Here is a 21,884-nt window from a genome sequence, read left to right as displayed (position 1 = left end):
CACTCAGATGTGACACTGTAACTGCTGGGGAAATTGTTTGATAAGTAAACAATTAGAAATACCTCAATGACATGATATTTTTCATGTTATATAACTCAATATAACTTGACAATTATTTAAACATTAGATGGTGCTGCAAATGTTGCATTTATATGGGCATCTTTTGCCATCTGTGGCTTTCTCTTTGTTTTCTTCATAAAATACATAAAACAATGGCATATTTCCAGTACATGAACAAAAACATTTTGTTTGGTTCATAGGTTCATACTAGGCTATCTGCCCTAGGGCATTTATAAGCCTAGCCAGAGTGTGTTTGGCTTTCGCCACACATTTTAAATTAATTTTGCTATGCCCTTTTTCGAGGTTAGTATACTGTGCCTCTGTCTAACAGTGACACAGAAGTGATACCCGGGGTAAACCTACGATCTCCCATCCACTCATCAAGATTCCTCTTGAAGAGAGTCAATGAGGGACTCTGCCTAACCTGGACTGGGATTTTATTCCAGAGTGAAGGGAGCCTCTGGGTTATGAATCTTTCCCTCCAGCATGCCCTATTTATTTCAGTGCTGAGGTTCATGTCTCCCGAGCGCGTAGCTCGATGGGATTGGGATTTTCTGAGGTGCAGCATGTCCATTAATTCCGGGTTGGACATGGCTTTATACGTCAGGCACAGATCACCTCTGAGCAGGTGGTATGCCACTGAGTAGAGCTGGAGTTTCTTTAACCAGGCAGCATATGGCATCTGTTTGAGCCCTTTGATCCTCTTGGTGAGGTACTTTTGGGGTCTTTCCAATTGCTGCAGGTGTCTGGTAAGGTACATCCCAAAAGGGGCATTGTACTCAATTATGGGCCTGAAGAGGGATGAGTAAAGAGGCACAATGACCTCCCCTGATCTAGATGTGAATCCCTTCATGATTAGGTGGGCTATATAAAATGTTTTTCTAACCACTTTTGCCACGTGGTTTTCAAATGAGAGATTGCTATCAACTTGGGTCCCCAGGTCCCTAATTACTTTTTCCGTACTTAATGGATTACCACCTATGTGGTAATTTGTGGGCACTTTGTTTTTGCAAAGTGTTCAGCTATTTCATCAGGAAAGAAATCATGCTGTTAACTCTTTAGCACACTGTGAGGCTTTCACCACAAAGTGCAAATGTTTTACACCAACTTTATAATCCACAGAACCAGAAATGATAAACAGTGCGATAGCAGTTACTTTGTCTTACTGATAGTCTGACAATAGGTACTAAACCAAATTCTGTCCTCAAAGTCAAAGTTTCAGCATCCCAATATGACATTTTCCAGGACTACTGACAAGTCCATTTCTAAGTGTCATTGTGAAGCTGACAGATTTCAGCACCTTGGCATACTGACCTCTGTATTTTTGACTGGTGAAATTACTGATTTAACATACAAGCCTAAGGAAGGTAACTGGGCATTATTTGCCTCTCCAGAAATCTAACACATGGTTTTCCTTATTGATATGGAAGTTTATGAACTGGCAGTGTCACAAATAATTTTGTTTGCTGAGCTGCAGAAAGGACTTTGCAGTGTTTAACTACATTTTCAAACAAAACTTTGAAAGATTTTTATTCTTTGCACAGATATTTTGACTTGTCAGTCATAGGTCATTTCCTTTCTGCTCCTTTGCTTTATAACATTCAGAATGTCAATTGCCATATGAGTTTAATGATTCATCTCTTTGCACAGGGAATTTGATCATTTTATAGTTTTACATACAGTCAGTGGTCTGCTGAAGTGGTCAACTCAGATGTACAGTGTACTGCTCTAATCCTTCTTGTAAAATGTGTGGTGCAGCTCCCCACTTGTCTTGGACATCATCTGGTGACATGCTGTTCATTGGCTGGAATCACAGGAAGTTCTCAAGCTGCACATATGATGCTCAGTTTGTAAGTTTAGGATACCTATCAAACTCTGCAAGCTCTATGTTTTCTAGGATAGAGTTTCTTAAAGCACAGTATGCTGAATTGTGAACTATCATGTATGATTCAGAATCCAGATTCCTTGACATAAAAGGAAAATACTACAGTAAATAACCACCCAGAGAATGGTCCCTGCATCTTCATAAACTAAGCATTAACTAGTCTGATTTCCAGTTGTCTGTGAAAATAAATTGTACTGTAGAACAGTAATTTAGTCTTAATGGGTATAACTTAACTTATTGTGCCTCACCCTAGAGGCAAACTTGCAGAGTGGAAACAAGTTTTTTGTATGAGAGTGTTTCTGAAATCTCTGTTGGTTTGAGTTTATAGAATTAATTTAATTTGTGGATGTTTGGCAGTAAGTGGTTTGAGAGCCTGGATGCTACTGGTAGTGGACCTAAAAGGTGATGACCGCACTCCATGCATTTCAGCTATGTTCTGTGGATCAGGAATTATTAAAAGCTGCAGTGAACAAGGTTATGATAACTTTGCAGAACCAAAGTTAAAAATTAACAGTTTACAAGCTGTAATTAAGTGATCACAATAATAAATAGATGGATGTTGTGCTCCAGACTCATTTCCTATAGCTCTGAAGTATATAGTTGTTTGCCATGTATGTTACAGTAGGTTTAGTACAATCAATGTTTAGCTGGAGAAGATAATGCTGCTAAGAGATTTGCACAGTTTGGTGGTTGTTTTGGAGTCTAGCTTGGCAGGTTATCATTGGCTGAGTAGTTTCTGGAGAAGGCTGCATATTTTAGCAAATTGTTTGATTAAAGCCCACAGAGTAGAAGTAAAATTACAGCATATCTAACATTACCACAGATTTTGTCGTATGTACTTTAGCTTTGGAATGGATTTGAGTTGTGTTTTCATGTCTAGACTGTAATTAGTTGGGTAGTAATTTTAAAGAATGGTGGTCCTATTAGCAGGGTGTGTGAAGTTCTGATGATGTATTAGTTAGTGGGTGTGATGCAGCATGGGAGCATTGAATGGTGGCATACGGATACAAAAAGTTTGAGATAATTATGTTCTTTTTGAACCAACTGCGGTGGTGGTGCTGCAGTAGCGTTTTCGCCTCACAGCAAGACTTTGTGCCGTTCAATTCTCAGCTAGAGTGTCTTCTGTGTGGAGGCATGCGTGAATGGGTGTACCTTCGTTGAAGGTTGTGCGTCAGGGCTGGCAAACTCGGCACGTAAAAAATCTGCTGCCAATCATTAGCGGACCAGAGTTCCGCTGTGGCAACCCCTAACCGGGAAAAGCCGAAAGACACAAACAATGTTCTTTTTGAACCAGTGTGTTATATTGACTGTTGATTTAAGGTTATGGGGGGTACTCGCATTTTATGTTAATTAGGATTTCTGGTTAGGTGGTGTTATGCCCCATGAAGCAGTGGGTCGTTAGTAGCAGAGTACACATTGCAGATGTAAGCTTTTGGTGAGTTAACCAGAAATATGTGTCAGGGAAATGCAGTTGTCTTTTTGTCTCCTAATAAAGTTTAGATAGGGTGGAGACGTTTTACTATATAGAAGCATATTATTAGGCTTCAAATGGAAAACTATGAAGTAATGGCTTATATTAAAAAAATAATAATTTTCTTCTGAGAGGTTTGGACCTGAAGATGATACCTGCTGTTGAATCAGAATGGAGTACAGTAAATGCATTATCATGAGAAACATATGGACTTGTAATTAGAGCATTTATGAAGGAGTCCTAGGGGATGGTACTGGTTACCTGTTAAGTGTAGTTTAGCACAACTGTGAACTTTATTATAGAGACGTGGGGTAATCTTCAGAGGCTGGCAGCAGGAGCAGGAGAGTTAGGTGTTTTTATTGTCTGTGCTGGCTGATACATAGAAGCATTTTGGCGTATAAATGTCATTTGCTTTTCATTAAAATCATGTGTTGCAGCATGACGAAACACCAGCCAGCTGATTTTGAACTGCACAAGCTGAATCACTTCTCAGAAATTGATGCTGGATACCTTTCTGTGTTGCATGTTTTGACTTTGTGTCTCTTCAGCATCACCAGATTTACAGCTCTGACCTTTCACTGCACTTTCCATTTCCTTTCTTTATTTAAATAGTAATTATGGATGCAACCAGCATTAACTATTTTAATAATCCCGACCTCTTCACAAGCATTATATCCTAAATATTTATTTGCTTTAACTGAACTTGCAGTGACACAGCTCAAGATAATAATCTACACTTTTTACTTTTGTACTCAATAGTCTTAACAAACATGATCAAAGAATTGAATTTATACCATGAATAAGACAAAAGTAATCATCCATACTTTAACAGCTTGGCATTTGAATTCAGTGCTTTGAATGTTGGATTAGGCATAATAGTGCATTCATTCCCCGTATCTAATTGAAATGCCTCAGATATGCTACTTACTATCAACTTTTCTAACCAGTACATATCTTTGCGACTGTTAGCAACTTAAACTGCATTCACATCATTACTGTACTCAGTAACTAATCTGTCACTGTTAAAAACATATACTATATTCACCATACAAGTATTTCTGTAGTGACAAAACTTTTCAGCGTTGCTATTCTGTTTTGTTTCTACTGCATTTACATATCACTGTAACAGTTTATTTAACTTTTTTTGCCCAGTGCCCCACATCCATGCCAGGTCTAAAAGATACTCCTCAGCCTCCTGGACTTCCTCCAATATTAGCTGGGGCTGGTCATGGAGTTTAAGGGCATATTGGGGGTCTTAGCTGTCATTACTCTGCTGTTTTTTTTCTTTTATGCCCTATACACCATTCCACTTTCCCCTAGTGACTATTGGAAATGTCTGTAGGTGGGTGTACAGTGTGAGAGGTCACAACATATTGCCCTGCCACTGCAGCAGCTCAGCTATATCCATCCACCCACCACCAAGACAATGCCTTGTAAACCACAAAGTCCCCAGTCTCCACCAGGGATTGTCATGAGAGATGCCTACATCACCACCCACCCTCCTGAGATGGTAATCCTATCCATTCCTACAGCTCCAAAAGTCACATGAGCTACTAAATGAGCCCACTTCACCTGGGCCATAGTCAGGGCTTTATCTCTGTATGCCACCAGAGTGGATAACGCTTTTTTTTTTCACTTTACAGATCATTGTAAAATGGTTGCTATCTCCATGTATCAAAAAGACTCTGTTAAATGCCTTGCAGTGTTATTTCTCATGGTTGTAGCCACACTGCTTATACTGGGCGTGGCTTCTGCTTGTTTGTCTATAAGTTTATATGTGTCATCTTGACTGCCTTGCTTTTGCCAGCTTTTTTGTTTTTTTAATATTTTGTAGAGTTTCTGCACCTTGCATTTCTTTCTTTCTTATTCACATTACTTACAAGTTTTTCTTACTCTTCAGTCCTGCTTTTACACAGAATATTAGAAAGTTCACTCATTTTGTATGCATCCATCACTTTGTCTAATATCAGATCAGCTTCCCTTAACAGTCTGAATTTGAACTGATATTTTCTGATTACACATACAAATTCTAATTCTAATTAAAAAATCAAGTAAGTTTAGAATCTCAAAGTCTTGCACTGTGTTTGTAAGATCAGACACATAAGCATCAACTGACTCCTGAACCACTTGACTTTATAGAAAAATAAATGCCTTGCTAAATATGAGGCAGATCACACCTGTGAACACTGCCTGTGAAGTTGCTGCCCTCATAGATTTTATTTTCCAACTTCTGAACTTGCAGATGCCAGGAAGATATATATATATATATTTTTTTTTTACTTTAAAAGACAGTTAAAACAAGTGATTTCTGCAAGCTTGCCACATGTTACCTGCATGCTGTTGTCATCTCACCTTGCATACTGAAGAAAATGGTCGGGGATACCATTTTCCCTTGCATTAATACATGTATTTTGTTAGGGAAAATGGGTATGCACATGGGAATAGCAGCTGTCACACACACATATGTAGTAAATGAAAGAAATGGTTTAATAGTATGCAGCAGTTGAGAGAGGAAAGCTTCCAACCTCGTTTTAGCTCACATGGTAACACCCATCACAGCCGCACATCCAAAATTTTAAAAGTGTCGGCTATGATGGCTAATTTTTTTTTTTTTTTTTTTGCAAAAATTGGGAAACTGAATGTGACTCTTGCATTCGGCTCCATTACTTTGCACATTAACTTTAATGCAGCTTCTTCTTTGGCTTGCAGCATGCTTCTTCTTACAGTAGAACAATCTTTGGCTTACAGTGTGCATCAGATTTATTTAGTTTTTTTTTTTCAAAACATAAATCTTTTCTATATCTTCTTTCACAACAATGTTGAAAATGTGAAGCACTTTAATTGCTTCCTGTTCTGCGACACCAAGGAACATTACATCCAGTATGTATTCCAGTTTCATTACAATCCATAGGTGTGTACTAGGCTAATGGCCCTGGAGCCTTTACAAGCCTAGCCCATAGGATTACCCTGGCATCATGCTACCCAACCTTAGTTCCCAGTGCCTCTGTTGAGTGAAGCCAGTGGAGTGATCCCTGGGGTGAATTTTCTATTTTTCATCCACTTATCAAGATTTCTGTTGAAGAGGGCCAGTAAGGTGCTCTGCTTGACATGTATGGGAAGTCTATTCCATAGCATGGGCAGTCTCTGGGTTATGAACCTGTCCCACCAGTGTGTTCTGTTGATTGTGGTAATGAAGTTGAGGTCTCTGGAGTGTGTGGTGCGGAGGGATTGGGATTTCTTTAGATGTAGCATTTGATGACTGAAAACATTGAATCCTCAGATTCCAGTTTCCTGAGCAGTGTCTATGAGCTTTAAAACCGTAAGTGGTTATAGCATACTCGCCTTAAGTCATAAACTTAAGAAATGGCATCAAAACAGATGGTTTTGTGAACCATGCTGTAGGTGGATTGGATACTCTAAATTTGTCGTAGGCGTGAGTGCGTGCATGTGTGTGCTTTCCATGGAAGGTTGGGCGCCGGGCTGGCAACTCGACACAGTAAAACTTCACTGCCACTCATGAGCGGACAGGTGATCTGCTGTGGCGACCCCTAACTGGGAAAAAGCCGAAAGAAGAAGAAGAAAAGAAAAGAAATGTGAGAGAAATATATGGCACTGTACTGTATGAAATTAAATGTTTCAATAAAAATGCAAAATTTCTGAAAGCAGAACTTTTACCTTTTTTCCCTTAAAGCTGAATAGTGTAGAAGATTTCTGAAGAATTTGTGGGCCAGCAGAACTGTAGAGTACAATAAAAATGCAGCTTTTGGTTTCAAGAGAAGCTTAATTATGACATAATTTCTTTGTACTTTGACACTATGAGTTAAATTCATAGTCATGGCATACTGAAGCTCAACTTGGCATACTCTGGGTGATTTACACTTCTGTGATTTAATGTGATTCATATTTATGCCCAAAATTCATGAGCATGGATCACATTAGAATACAATTTGCATGATTATAAATCACTCATTTGAGCAACTGTTGAGCAGCTTGGTCTGCCATCTTACACAAATAAGTGGTGCAGGTGCCCAAATCATAATATACAAGTGCGCTCCTACCTCCGATAGATGCAGATTTTCACAAACAATGAGACACACAGATACACATATACATTTACACACATCACACACACACACACACACACACACACACACACACACACACACACACACACACACACACACACACACACACACACACACACACACCCCTAGTGCTCTGCACCCATTATCTCAACATCCATACCAGCCAGAGATCACTATGGACAGTAGGGATTAGTCACAATACAGATATATACATTTCTTCTCTTAAATTAAGCACTTAGGCACGGTAACCACACACACACACACACACACACACACACACACACACACACACACACACACAAAATACTGCTATACTTAATTGGAAAAGCAATGCAGAGCAAAGCTAATAAACTTTGCCTCACTCAACACTCTCCCATTGAAATGCATATTTGCACATAACTAAACCACTTCATGCAAGTGCACATTTTGAGCTCCACTCTGCATGGATCTTGCATAGTATGAATGTCTGTGAATTACTGCACTATGCAAGACTTCTTGCAAAGCTGTGCACTGGGATACCAAAGGGCATATACACCAAGCCCACAGACAATGGCATTTACATGCAGTTCTGGGAACCCTCAATGTTCACTAGAACAGAGGTGAGTTACTGAACATTTTGTTGTATCTATGAATCAAAAACCTCTTGCAAAGTATGTAAGGTCACATACACAGTACTGTGTACTCTGCAAAATGTCTATGAGCTCTCTGTATTGAAAGGAATTCAAATACTGAGATACAGTAAATTGAACAGACTCACACACATAGACATACATATAAATCTTGACAGCATGTCAGTTTACTGGGGACTGCTTCTGACCAAGGGTGACATGATAAAAGCAGTCCCAGTACCTTTATCAAACTTAAATTACTACACATCATTAATCGCTTTACAGTATAGGAATCGGATATTAGGACAATTGTGTTTACTAGTTACTTAATAAAAATGCTCATATTGTGTGTATCTCATATAGAGTCCACTACAAATCCAAACAGATTCTTTTAGCTAATTACCAAAGACAGTACCACAGCATATTACATATGATATTGCAAACAACAGTCAGTAATGACTCCTGACAAACTGAAGAAACAAATACAATGAAAAACAAGCCAGAAACAAAAGTTTATTTTATGTTGGAGGTTGGAGTTTGGAGGGTACATAGATCATGTAAGAGTTATGGTTACTAGTGGACCGGAGATAGATAGAATAAACTGTATAGTGATCAAATATGTCTGTATGCTTGGGTAGACAGGTAACAAATTGGTTTTAATACCAACAAGCACAAGATTATGCAATTTTCAGACAGTGAGTGCTTAATATCAGCTGTAAGCTGGACCTAGCTGGAGTGATTAGCGAAATGCAATATGGGTACACTGTATATACTATATTAAAAGTACAGGCGACATGCAGAATGCAGTGCAAGGAACACAGAGATGAAGTATTGTATGTGTGCCAGTTTGAGGGGGTGGGAGATTCATGCCAGTGTTATGAAAATGATGGAGATAAAATGCAAGCTGTAAAATGTTCACGGGAGCTTAAAGTTAGATGGAAGGGAAGGGCAGCTGCAAAGGAAAGGTGCAGAGTGCAACAGTCACGTGGACTTTATGGATTTTGGTCTTTTTGTCATTTTTTTCCTCATGTTTATAAGAAGCAGAAAGCACAACAGATGCAGAACTCACCCAAACGTCTTACTTTAACACTGTGATCGCATGACAACACGGATGAGTCTAGGCTAATGCTGTTGGTAGCTGAAAAGGGACTTAGGACCAGCATATCTACCTGGTTAACAAATAGAAAGTAAAATTAAATAAGTGCTAGTTTCTAAGTTGCAGAGTTACAGGAATAACTGAAGATTAAGTGTTACTTGGAAGGCCTTCTGTGAGCTTTTGATTTATTCAGTATCACATTCATATTAGAAAACTTTAGGCCATAGCAAAGATGCTTGGTTGCTAAAAGCAATCTGCCATGAGCAAATATTAATGGTCACTTTTTTTTTCTTTTTATCACAAGCTAAACCTCAAATTCTGTGGATACATTAGCTTTTTATAACAATGCATGACAAAGTATACTATTTGAATTCCTTTTCTATCAGTTTCTTCCAACGCTGGTTGTTTCCTTCACTGTATTCCAGCAGCAGACTTTTGCACTATATTTATATCAGTATTAGAGAAATGTGTTATTTTTGTTCTGCATATTGAGATTTGAGTTATGTTAAAATTAACTTGTTAAAGTTGTCCTTCTGTTTAGCAGTCTAATACTAGTAAACAAATAAAGGAGACTGTATTCTAAGAGTGATGCTCATCTTGATATAAAAGCTCTATGCACTTTTAGAAAACAGTACTGTACAGCTATTGACACACTTGCAAGTTGGTTGAAATTGGTTGGAATTATAGTATATTTTCTGGACATTTGCATTCTTTTTTATTTATTCGGTTAACCTTGAAGTGCAGTGAGGATATGTTGGATTTATCTATCTATTTATATATCTGTCTATCTATTTATTTTTGTTGACTGGGACCCAAGGTGGTATTCATACCAACTAGTAGAAATTTGGCTAGAACACTAGGGAAGTTCACATATTATTTTCGATAAATGCCATGAGTTATTGTACATCCACCTGTGCTATCGCACACTCAGGCAGAAATGATCTCAGTTTAACCTCTGATTCATACACATTGCCCTAAGCAAATAGCTTTTCATTTCCTAAGAACGTATGAAACCATATAGAAGGCTTATGTTAGAAACACTATTACTGACTGCAGAAAAGAAAGACTACATTTCTCAAGGAACTGTGGGTGATATTTGCTGTTAGCAAAGACTACACAAGTCTAGTCAGTAGAGCTGTTTATGGAATCTTGAAGTTATGGAAAGTGACCAATGGTAATCATGCTTCTTTCTTTTCATTGCAATCAGTTGAAGTTTAGGTGCATTTTATAAGCAAAGCTAAGAAACTTTTTCTAGTACATGTAAGGCTACTTCCAATGTATTCTGCAATCCTACTGTGGCTGTCACTGTGCATAAGGACATGAGAGTTGGATGGCTTCAAAAGATGATGAGCATTTGGAATGTCTATAGTGTGACAATGAGGATATCAAGTTAAGTGGTCTTATGATAATATGAAGGCAGTTATATGTGCTAGCATGACAACATTCAGAATTGTAAAACATTAAAAATGGCAGGAGATAAGTCAGGGGTCATTACCTGTATAGACGTCTGTAATATATCTGACAGAGTACCAAAGAGTCAGACCCCAATCAAGCCAGCAACAGGAAGCCAAAGTAATTTAAACGTCCAAGTAAAAGTTCAATAAGTTTAATATGTATCTCCCAAAAAGTTGAGCGACAAATTAATTATTTATAATCCACGCTTTTATCACTCAACTTTTTTGGTGTTAAATATTAAATTTATTGAACTTTTACTTGGACGTTTGCATTATTTCAGCTTCTTGGTGTTGGCGTGATCGGGGTCTGACTCTTTTTTTAATTGTGTTATGGATTTCTTCTCCAGGAATTTTTCTTGGATATATGACAGAGTACCACTTAAAAGATTACTTAGTGAGTCAAACACTGTACCATAGCAGTTACAGCTCACAGCCTGAACACTTTGTGCCAAAAGCTAAAAGTACCTTTTCTCAAAGGAAAAACACTTATTGCTTGACAGATGTTACCAAGCTGTTCATGAACGATAATACACAAAGAAGCATGAGTCTAATCTTGACAAATCTGGAGGATAAGATGGGATAGAAGTGCAGCTACTGACACTTAGTGTAAAGCAATACATGTTGGAGAGAAAAGAACCCAAGGCAAGGGTGCTGTGTTGGTTTGGAAGCAGTAGCCATACATGAAGGGGAATGATGGCAAGCATGATTCATCAAAAGTAAACAAGTATTCTGGGAAGGCCATGAGGAGGGTTGGAGAAATGTTGAGATGCATGGCATGAGGCATGGGCATAATCTGGCAGTTAGCACAGAGGATTATGGGTCTGAGCTGTAAACGAGCTGTCTCCTATAGTCCAGGGTACAGGGATTGATTCCTTCCCCCTCCATTTACCTTCTCTGTGACTCTGAGTAAGTCAATTAGCCAGACAGTGCTCGCAAGTCAGCCCTAGAATCTGGCACTTAAGTCCAATGAGTTTACCTGCTTAACAAATCAATAAAAAAAAGAAAAAAACATTAGAAAACAAGATGCTATTATCCATCTATGCAGGTAGTTGACAAAACCCACTTCTAGCGTACAGTGTGCAGTTATCAAGTTCCTATTTCTGTAAAGACATATGCAATAGAGAAGCAGTTCACAGGATAACAACAAAGGTAATGTTGGATCTGCATTATGTTACAGAAGATTAAAATAAATTGTGTGCATGGCCATGAAGATAGAGGGGGACGGAAAGAAGATGATAGAATAGTTTAAGTACCTTAAGGGAGTCGAAAAAGTCCGATGGGGCAGCATATGTCCATAAATAGAATGTGTGAATAAATTATTTGATATCTGAAGATGAGAGTGAACTGCTTATGCACAATATGAGGAAGCATTTCTTTTTTAATAAGGAGAGCAGAGCATGCATACAGCATCCTTCCTAAGGAGAGGCAAAATCACAGACTGATCCTCACAATGCATAGGGTAGGTGTAATGCAGTTATAGGTTACAGGAAAAAATCCTCTGTAGGTCAGCTACTCAGCCAGGATCAGCAACTTGTTCAGTATGCAAGGACGTCAGATCATTAGGGGGTCTTCAGTGTGTTTCAGTTGCAACTCATTCATAAAAATGTTAGTGTACAATTAAACTTTATGGCTCACATCTCCTTACTGGTATTGTGACATGTTGTTTGCCACACTAATGACACATGTTCTGCAAGTAACTCCTGTTCTAGTGTGTCAGCTTTGGAGGGGGTGGTGACCAGAAGACAAGAGCCAAACATGTTTGAGTGGATCAAGCATGGGAAAGTCTGCTGTCTTCTCTTGGATAGGTGGAGGTGGATTAGGTGGAGAACTAATGGATCACAATTACAGGCCTAACTTGTAACCAGTATGCATGAGCAGACAGTGCTTGGACAAATATGGGCTGTAATGCATTCACACTGCAGCATGTGCAAGCTTGAGGAAATGGGTATAATCGTGCTACAGCTGGTATATGAGCGTCTGAACCAACGTCTCTTCTGCATTTTATGATGACGTGGTTTCAGTGGCGTAAACTTCTTCTTCCCTGCTGCTGGGGCATCTGATACTAAGTTTGTTGGTGTGTCACCACATTCAGTAAAATGAAGTGTGTGAGTCCCATTGGGTCTGAAGGTGAAAGGTCAATAAATATAAAGGGATCATACTTTATACACTTTTAAATTTGTAATGGAGGATTAAGTATGAAGATAAACTTGGTGGTGTTTGCTGTTAATAAAAGCCGTTTTCTGAAGCCAGCTGACTGCTAAAAGGCAGTTTACCTAGCAAGCATTTGATTTCTACTGGGAAAGGATGTATCTTGAACTATGTAATGCAAACTGGTCATCTGTGAAATGTCTATCCCTGTTGTAATATAGGATGCCACACATCCATAGTTGTCTATCTATCTCTTCAGCACCTGAAGGACATGTAACAGTAGTAGCCCAACCACTATGAATTTACCAGTATTGGAAAACTATATATTGTCCAGTCAAATATTAAAAGTTAAAGTAAGAATGCTTTATAATGTTTTATATTTGTTCTGTATGTACATCCATTTTCATCCAGTTCAGAGATGCAGTGGGAGAGGTTCTGGTCCATGTAACCCTGAATTTGAATGAAAGCAAGTATAGAAAACAAAAGGATGGATGGATTGGTGGGGTGTGGATGGAAGGATGGGCAGAGAGATGGATTGGTGGGGTGTGGGTGGAAGGATGGATGGATTGGTGGGGTATGGGTGGTAGGATGCATTGATGGATAGATGAATGGATTGGTGAGGTGTGGGTAGAAGGATGGATGGATTGGTGGAGTGTGGGTGGAAGGATGGATTAATAGATTGGTGGGATGTGAATGGAAGGAAGGATGGATGGATTGGTGGAGTGCAGGTGGAAGGATGGATTGATGGATATATGAATGGATTGATGGGGTGCATGTGGAAGGATGGATGGATTGGTGAGATGTAGGTGAAAGGATAAATTAATCGATTTGTGAGGTGTGGGTGGAAGGAAGAATGGATGGATTGGTGGGGTGTGGGTGGAAGGATGGATTGATAGATAGATGATTGGATTGGTGGGGTGCATGTGGAAGGATGGATTGTTTGGTGCGGTGTGGGTGGAAGGATGGATGGATTGATTGGTGAGGTTTGGCTGGAAGGAGGGATGTCTCAATCAGCCCACAAGAGCTTTGTAGTCTGTTCTGTAATTTGGTGATCCTCTTCTTTATAGCTCTCTTCACTCATTCTGTAGTGTCATCAGTGCCTGTTGAGAATTGGACATTGAAAACATTCAGACTACCTTACAACAAACACAAACACAGTTATTACAATAGATTTCTACATAAAACAGTGTGTTTTTTCATCCAGACTTTGTAAGGTACAGTTTTAGATGCTGAAATTTCCATTATTAAAGCACTGGTGCAACCGCTTCCTAGACAGGACCATTAAAGCTGGTACAAACTATTGTAACTTTATATTATTTATTTATTGATTTATTTAGTATTCTGAGTATAAGTGGATTGAAATTACAGGTTCCCTTTTAATTTTCAGATGAATTCTTACTTAGCATTTCAAATCCCAGATACTTTTGTGGTGGTGTTATGCAGTGCAGCAGAAACCCATTGTTCATGTTAGCTGTTTTAACTAAAGCATTTATTTTGCACATTCCAGTTATTTATATTTTGTTTGTTAGCATTCTCCCCAAGGTTGCTGCATTAGAGCAGAGCAAACAGTTGGCCAGGACAGCACCAACTTTGCTACAAGGCAAAGGGTAAGTTCAGGCAGTGAAGTGAACTCTGTAATTTTCCACTAACCAAACTGTCCTGCCTGCTTTTTTGTTATTGTTGTTGTTTTGTAGTGCAGAACTGGGAAACTTTTTCTTCTCAGCTTGTGACAGATAAGATTAGAATATTATGAACCTAATTATGGGCTTGGAATGGTTCCTATCTGTTCACCAGCTATGCTTGCTAACTGCAATTTCTCGTAGTGTGACCCTGAAATCAGCTTCCATCAAAGTATTTGGAACTGATCTTAAATTGCTTGTTATGTGTTTGTTTTTGTTTTGTGGCATGGTGCTTGATTTTTAAAACTTACACAGTGTATCTCAAGTAAGCCTGAATTGCAGTTTGGAATTGTTGAGTGTGGTTTTGTGACTAACTATTTAAGGAAACAAGACTTTTGCAATACTAGTGTGTGCAGTAGCTATATATCAAGTAATTTTTTGTGTTAATTTCACTGTTTTCTAAGTTCTCATTTCATTATCTCACCTCCTCCTACTTTTCTGTTTATTTCCATGTCTGTCCTTTGGTATTTTTCCTCTTCTTGCCCTTCTTCCAGGTTGCAGTACAGCTTTGATGTTGCAGATAGACTGGCTGACGAACATGTTCTTATCGGGCTATATGTCAACATGCTTCAGAACAACCCCTCACGGTTAGTGCAGGTTTGGTACCTCCTGGCATGAAACTAGCTTTCCCACAGAGTACAGCAGTAGGTGATGAGGTGGTGTGATGTACAGAAGTCACCATGGTAACTATGTGCACAGTAATGTATATTTTCTGCTGCTGTGTTGTACAGACGACTTAGTATGTTACCATTCTACATCTCATTGTCCCATTTTTTATTTGCTGTACAGGTTGCCTGACATCAGGAGTTGTGTTGTATATTCTGTCTGTGGCAGTTGAAGTTTTTATATGCTACATCAGCAGTCAAGTGACTAAAAAGTCAATTCAAACTATCAGTTATGTTATTGTAGAAGTATTTTGTCTGCAACTGTCTCTGTGTGTAATTGAAATGACAGATTTGGATCTAGCCAGATATACAAGTTCTTAAAAGCAATCACATGATTAATCATTTTACCTTGCAGATCTTTAATAAAACATGAGTTAGCCTTGGGCATTTTTGGGTGGTGTAGACCTTCACAGCTAATTTTATGAGGCTGTGTGAGCTGGTTTATTACAATTCAGGTGTAACCCTTGTTAAAATAGTGGTATTCAGCGAAGTCATTTGGAATCCTGACAGTCTGTGCTCCTTATGGAGTTTTATTGTCTTCTCATAATTCACATACTATTCCATCAGTCTTGAGATCACCCCTAAATGTAAGTAAAAAACTCTGCCTAGACTAATACACTTTTCATCTGGGTACTTAAATAATGTTGCCCTTTATCTAAACATAAACATAACACAGATCCTGTCTGAATAGGCACTCAACAGCACCTCTGTTTTAGTGTTGTTTAAGGCATACTCACATAGATTAACAAATATTTTAAGAATTTCCTGTAGTCCTACAAAGCTCTTTAAATTTAGACAGAAAGACAATCGTGTTATTAGCAAATAATTTGATTTTGTGATCTTTGTCTTCAACTCCCAGTTTTCCGACTGATATGAACAATAAGGAGGGTAGAACACACTCTTGCTTTGTACCTTTACTAATTTAAATTCTACTGGGTATATATATATATATATATATATATATATATATATATATATATATATATATATATATATATATATATATATATATATATATATGTGTGTGTGTGTGTATATATATATATATATATATATATATATATATGTAGAGAGAGAGAGCGAGAGAGAAAGTCAAATATGAAAGATGAGCCCATGTACAACCCACTTAATTTGTTTTAGCATGCCAACATTTTCCAAAGTAGTGAAAATATAGTCATGGCTCAATTATTTGTGCACTTTCTTAGTATCTAAGCTGAAAATGAAGAAAGGTAGCTACTCTGTTGCTAGCATACTTCAACAGGAATAAAGCACTCTTTAGGTATCATAGGGGTGTCTGCTTTTAGTAACCTCACGTTGATCTGTATTACTAGCTGTTTTAAGTGTACCATGGAGATGTCAGGTCCAAACCCTCATGACGATCTTATAATTACAATTAAGCAATAAGGCTGATAAGAAACCATACAAGGCAATCTTATCAGGTTTCTATACCACTGCAATAGCTATATGCTTCCAACAAAAGGTTGTCCATTGTTCTTCCCACTCTGTTGCAGATTTTGGCAATGTATTTTAATATTTCCTCAGTGCTACCAGTAACCCATACGTCTGAAGTACCTATTCATTATGTATTCCCACAATAATGTATTTAATTTCCTCAGGTAACACAGAGGCTGACAAGGTCTTTTTTCCTCTTCTGATACCCTCAGTAGGTGAAGCCTCTCAAGATATTCTTTGGCCACACTTGTCCCCATGGCCTAGAATGATAAAGCCCTAATTACAGAGGTGACCTACTGTTCCATTAAAAATGCTGGCATGTGAGGGACTATGCAGGGGGAACATACCTCCCAACCTGCAGACGTTGAAACTAGGAACAAAGGCTGCTTGAAAAGTAGCTTTGTCCAGCTAAAAATTGGGCTATCTAATTTGCATGAAATTTAAATACCAAATAGCACATAACTCTTCCTGCTTCCTGTAGAAATGTGGGATACTACTCAGAAACTTGTTTAAAAACAAAAGAGTGAGAAAAAGTATGGAAAAATATAAGCACATTGTCAAAGAGGGTGTTAAATCTATTGATCTGAGTGAACTATATTACAGAATTCTTCAACACAAAGTCATTTATTTTTACTTCAAAAAGGGAGATGTAGGATGTGTGTCCTTCTTCTATAAATTATTGTGGCCACTAGTATGTTAGTCATGTGTCTGCTTCTGTGTACTAGATAGCTTAAAAAATCACATGTAATGAGGGGGATTCAGAAAATTGTATGAAGGAGTAAATCAAACCTGAAAATACAGGCATGCCTCCAAACGTTGATCCATCCCATATTGTATATTCTGCTGAGTCAAGGGAAAGGCAAGAAAAGGAGTCTGCATATTTCTTCTCCCAGTGAAAGTAGCCATTATGAGTCAGGCAATGAGGTGAAGGGTTAGGTGGGTAGAGGAACTTCACTAGAACTGGGAGACTTGATCAAGTGAACTAATGGTCTGGTAGGGCTTCCTGCATTGAGCTGCGTGTACTGGAGGATTGTCATCCAAGCCCAGAGAAGCCTGTATCTCACCTCCAGGGTATTGAATGAGCTGATTGGGCTCAGGTAGAGGTACTTTGAGATAGGTATGGTGGAGCAGCAAAAAATGCCTGGCTCATGACTTAATCCAATATTAAGGGACCAGACTTACTGATTGTAAACATTCCTCAAATGTCTCTGATATAGCTTTTCTCAAAACAGGAACTATGGTGGGGTGAATGGGGCTGCTGCCCCAGGTCCAAGCTTTGACAGGGTGTGATCGCTAGATGCAGATGGTGTGGGAGAGCAGTACAAGCATTGCTGCCTTAATGCTGATATTGCATTTGTGGTCACTACTGTAGCAAACTGCTTATTATATTTTTATTAAGCAGCTTGCTACAGTTTCATAGCAAAAGAGATTATTTTTTGTTCTTCAACTTTCAGAACATTTTTCTTAGCTCCTTAATTTGAGTTAATGGGGTTGGAAGTCTGGGGAACTGGGGAACTGCACAGGGCACTAGATGACATAGTTATGGTTTTGGCTTTTCTACCATGAAAAGTTGTCCTCATTTCCAGTTGTTCAGGTGCTGCAGCACTTTCTTAACTGAACTCAGTCTAAACCTAAAAGCAGAATTTTTCATTACCCTTTGGGGATAGGCACAGAAAGTGCCATTACAGTTTCTCAAATTGAATTCAGTTTTCTTCTGCAATAGATTGGATTTGTTTCTTGAGTGATTTTATCATCTTTTTCCCTATCCCTAAGTTCTCCCTGATGTTGCATAATGCATTACTTCAGGTAATTTTGCAGGTGCACAGCTATTCATCCTACTGTCTTAGTAGTTCCCATGATTCATCCCTTCAAAACATTCCACAAAATAAAAGGTGAAGGAGAATTTTTAATATGTATTTTCTTAATTTCTACCCCAAGAAAGAAGGACATATGACCGTTTAGATTTCTAAATATGATAACACTAATGGGCTCAAATTCTAAACTAGCAAAGGAGGGCTATCAAGTGGAATCTCAGTTCCAAAAATAATGAGGCATGTTCAGAGAGAACTGCTAGAAATACTTCAAAATGTAACCTGTGCATTAGAGCAGACGACCACTATACCCTATGTATTCCATCGTAGCTCTAGTATTAAAGAGAAATGTCAGTAAAATAGGCCTGTGTGCCCATTAAAATGTTACTCCATCTATGAAACCTAAACCATTAGTGAGGGTATTATGCAGACATTTAGGATTAAAGTTAGCCATGGCTGATCTTCTGCATCTATATCACCTGGCTCCATAAGGTGATTGAAATCACACCCAATAATTCTGCCCAACTCCAAACCCAGTCTCCAACGGCCTTAATAACTTGGCTATAGTACCAGCAGAATTTAAACAAAGGCTGTTGGAGCAGGAGCCTCCTAAGTATCCCTTGAAAGCATCTAGAACATCTACCACAAGTCAACCACCTTATTATCAACAGATTTTGACACCAAAATGTTTGCCTTATTTTGTCTTGCAGTTTGTGTGTCTGTAACCATATTTGGATACCTTAGAAAGCTGTGATGTATTCAGATGTCCCTGCTGATATAAAAACAGTCTTTTGCTTGCTTAAGCTTGGGTTACACAGTGTTTCTGTTAATGAAATTCTTAAATGCATTAGTATTAACAGACCAGATAATCATTTAATCACCATGAAATAAACTACATATATCAACAAAACAAAGCCACTGATATTGTTTTAGTCAGTCTGATACTACTGGTCTTCACAAGGGATAGTAACCCAGGTTAGGGACACTCCCTTTCAGATACCTAAGTGGAATCTGTAACTCTTCTTCTAACTGGTAAACATTTATACATAATACAGCTTCACCCTCAAACTGTATACTAAGCTGAACAGTCTTCAGCTACATACAGTTCTCTTCAAGCGTATTTTTATGTGTCATTTTGCCTCCTTGAATGCTGACTGTCAAGCTTCTCTCCATTTGGATATAGCCTATCTATTCCCTGTACACTGGGACTTTCTCCCCCAGAAGCAAGGAGAGAGCTGCCTGGATGGAGTGATCATTCAGGCAGTTATGAGTGTGTGTTTTGTGCCCTCACTGTTATATCCTAAAGTGAGAGTACTTCTAATGGCCTGTCCCTACCACTGGATGGCCCACAGCTACTTTCCCATCTGACTGTATGCTTCTGCATAACCACCTTGGAGGTTGCCACCAGTTGGTGGCTTGTGGAGCCTAATTCCCACGCCAAGGCTGTTTATTTGCATCTCATCCCCTCCTCTGTGGGATGTCTGCATTAAATGGCCAGCTCCACCAAGCACCCATCCTCTGACATCAGCATCATCAGTAACCCAAGTTGCTAATCGATCCTGAAATGCCTGGGTCACAGTGAGAATTGTATCCCCCTATACCAGCCAGACCTCTCAACTGTCCATATTTTGAAGGAATGTTCCTATTTTCAGGCCTGATTTACCCCTGAACGTGATGTACTTATTTTTGGAAGTATGTTCCTGTTTTCAGGCTTGATTTATTCCTTCACACAAGTTTTTGGAAACCCCCACATCACATGTGATTTTTGAAGCTGTTTAGTAAACAGAAAAATACATTACATGACCAACATACTAGTGACTCCAATAATTTAAAGAGGATACATATTTTACATCTCCCTTTTTCAGAAGAAAAATAAATATCTTGAAGGGTAGAATGTAGCAGTACAATTCATTAAGGTTACTGCCTTTCCATCCACTCCTTTGTGCCACATGGAAAGGAGAACTCCTACAAGTGCCTTTCCCTTTTAACCATATGTTCAAGCTCACAGAGGGACTAAAAGAACACATCAGATTTCACTGACTACTTAGTAAGCTGATATTCCAAAACTGATAAGTAAATATGTTGAAAACCTCTTCTTATTTATTTTATTTATTAGCATTTGTTCATCTCCCAAAAACATGCTGAGTGTTTCTACCTCAAGCTCACCCAAGAATGGAGCTGTGGGCAGCAGCACAGACTTTAGACAGTGTGTGGTGTGCTATAGGGGGAAAGTTTTATAGCTCCACAGCTTTGAACATCAACTTTGGTGCACAGTGTCCTCAAGATAGGAGAACATGGATCACAGACTGCACACCGTTTCAGAGCTAGTCACTCAACAGTGTTAAAATTGGCTCAAGTTGATTTAGTCCTGCTGACTAATGTTGCCAAATCGGCATGGATATTTGTCAGGGATAAGTGGGTTGAGGACCTGGCCTACTCCAACCAGCACCAGGGACCCATGCTAACAGTTGGATGGGTGTATGTGCCCCTATTAGCCAGTGTATGCCTGCCACAAAAAGTGCAGCAGCCCTGAGTCAATAACTGCTGGTTGACTGGTTTCCAGTTGCTCATCTTGGGTTACCTGGGATAGCTGTGTTGAGCAAAATCTGGATGTGAAATCAATTAACCGGCCAAACATGAACAAAAGAATTGCTGCACTCGTTGTAGGTTCAGTAACAGGGTGCAGCTTGGAAGTGGTTGACATGATGGTATGGAGCAGGCTGGACATCCTATGTATCCAGGAGAAAAGGTTGAAGGACAGTGCACCAAAGCCACTTAGCTTGGGGTCCTGAGTCTACTACACAAGAGGACGACAAATTAGAAATGGTGTCAGAATTGTGATGAGGGTGAGGCTTCAGAAGACAGTAAGGGATGTCATCAGAAATAGTGACATAATCATGGCAAGCAGACTACAGTGTAAGGGACAGTATTCATATTCTCAGCCTATGCCCCACAGCAGGGTTGTGATAGTGAGGAAAAGAGTGTGTTCAGGCAGTAGTTGCAGGTCCTACTAGAGAATGCAGGACAACATGAATTGGTGTTGATAATGGGTGACCTGAATGCATATATTGGAACAGACAGAACATTATATGAAAACTGCATTGTTCAACAGGGGGGGGTGACAACAAGAATAAAGAAGGAGAGGTCATTCTAGACTTCTATCTGAGAAATGGCTTGATGGTGGCCAGCACATGGTTCAGCAAGAGAAAACATGGTCAACATGCAACTCAGATAGACTTCTTAGCAGTAAAGAAAGGTTACAGAGGTTGAATTAGTGATTGCAAAGTCATCCCCAGTGAAACAGGTGTCCCACAGCATAAACCACAGGTTGCCACAATCATCTTCAAGCAGTGGTCGTAGGAGACTCTAAGGTCAACAGAGACTAGGCCAAAGACCTGGAAGTTGACTGGAGGAAAAGCATAAATGTTCAAGGAATTACTCAGAGCTCTAGCACCTGAGGAAGAAGAGGA

At 39.0% G+C, this 21,884-nt stretch overlaps 1 protein-coding gene across 16 annotated transcripts in view; it reads left to right on the top strand.

Moving 5' to 3' along the window:
- The window catches only part of DTNA (dystrobrevin alpha), a 1,617,970-nt gene that overhangs the window by 1,002,395 nt on the left and 593,691 nt on the right, over nucleotides 1-21,884 (top strand). For 11 of the 16 annotated variants that reach the window (XM_044066623.1, XM_044066627.1, XM_044066622.1 and 8 more), the window contains 2 exons: nucleotides 14,337-14,414; nucleotides 14,981-15,073. The exons of the other annotated variants lie outside the window; for them this stretch is intronic. In XM_044066623.1, the coding sequence (XP_043922558.1) occupies nucleotides 14,337-14,414; nucleotides 14,981-15,073 (171 nt within the window). The remainder of the gene's footprint in view (nucleotides 1-14,336; nucleotides 14,415-14,980; nucleotides 15,074-21,884) is intronic. 16 annotated transcript variants of the gene reach the window in all.

This window comes from Protopterus annectens, chromosome 3.part1 (assembly GCF_019279795.1).
Source record: "Protopterus annectens isolate FY-2018-M chromosome 3.part1, PAN1.0, whole genome shotgun sequence".
Classification (NCBI taxonomy): Eukaryota; Metazoa; Chordata; order Ceratodontiformes; family Protopteridae; genus Protopterus; species Protopterus annectens.
Note: the sequence above shows the minus strand (reverse complement) of the source record. Positions and strands in the feature narration are given on the sequence as shown.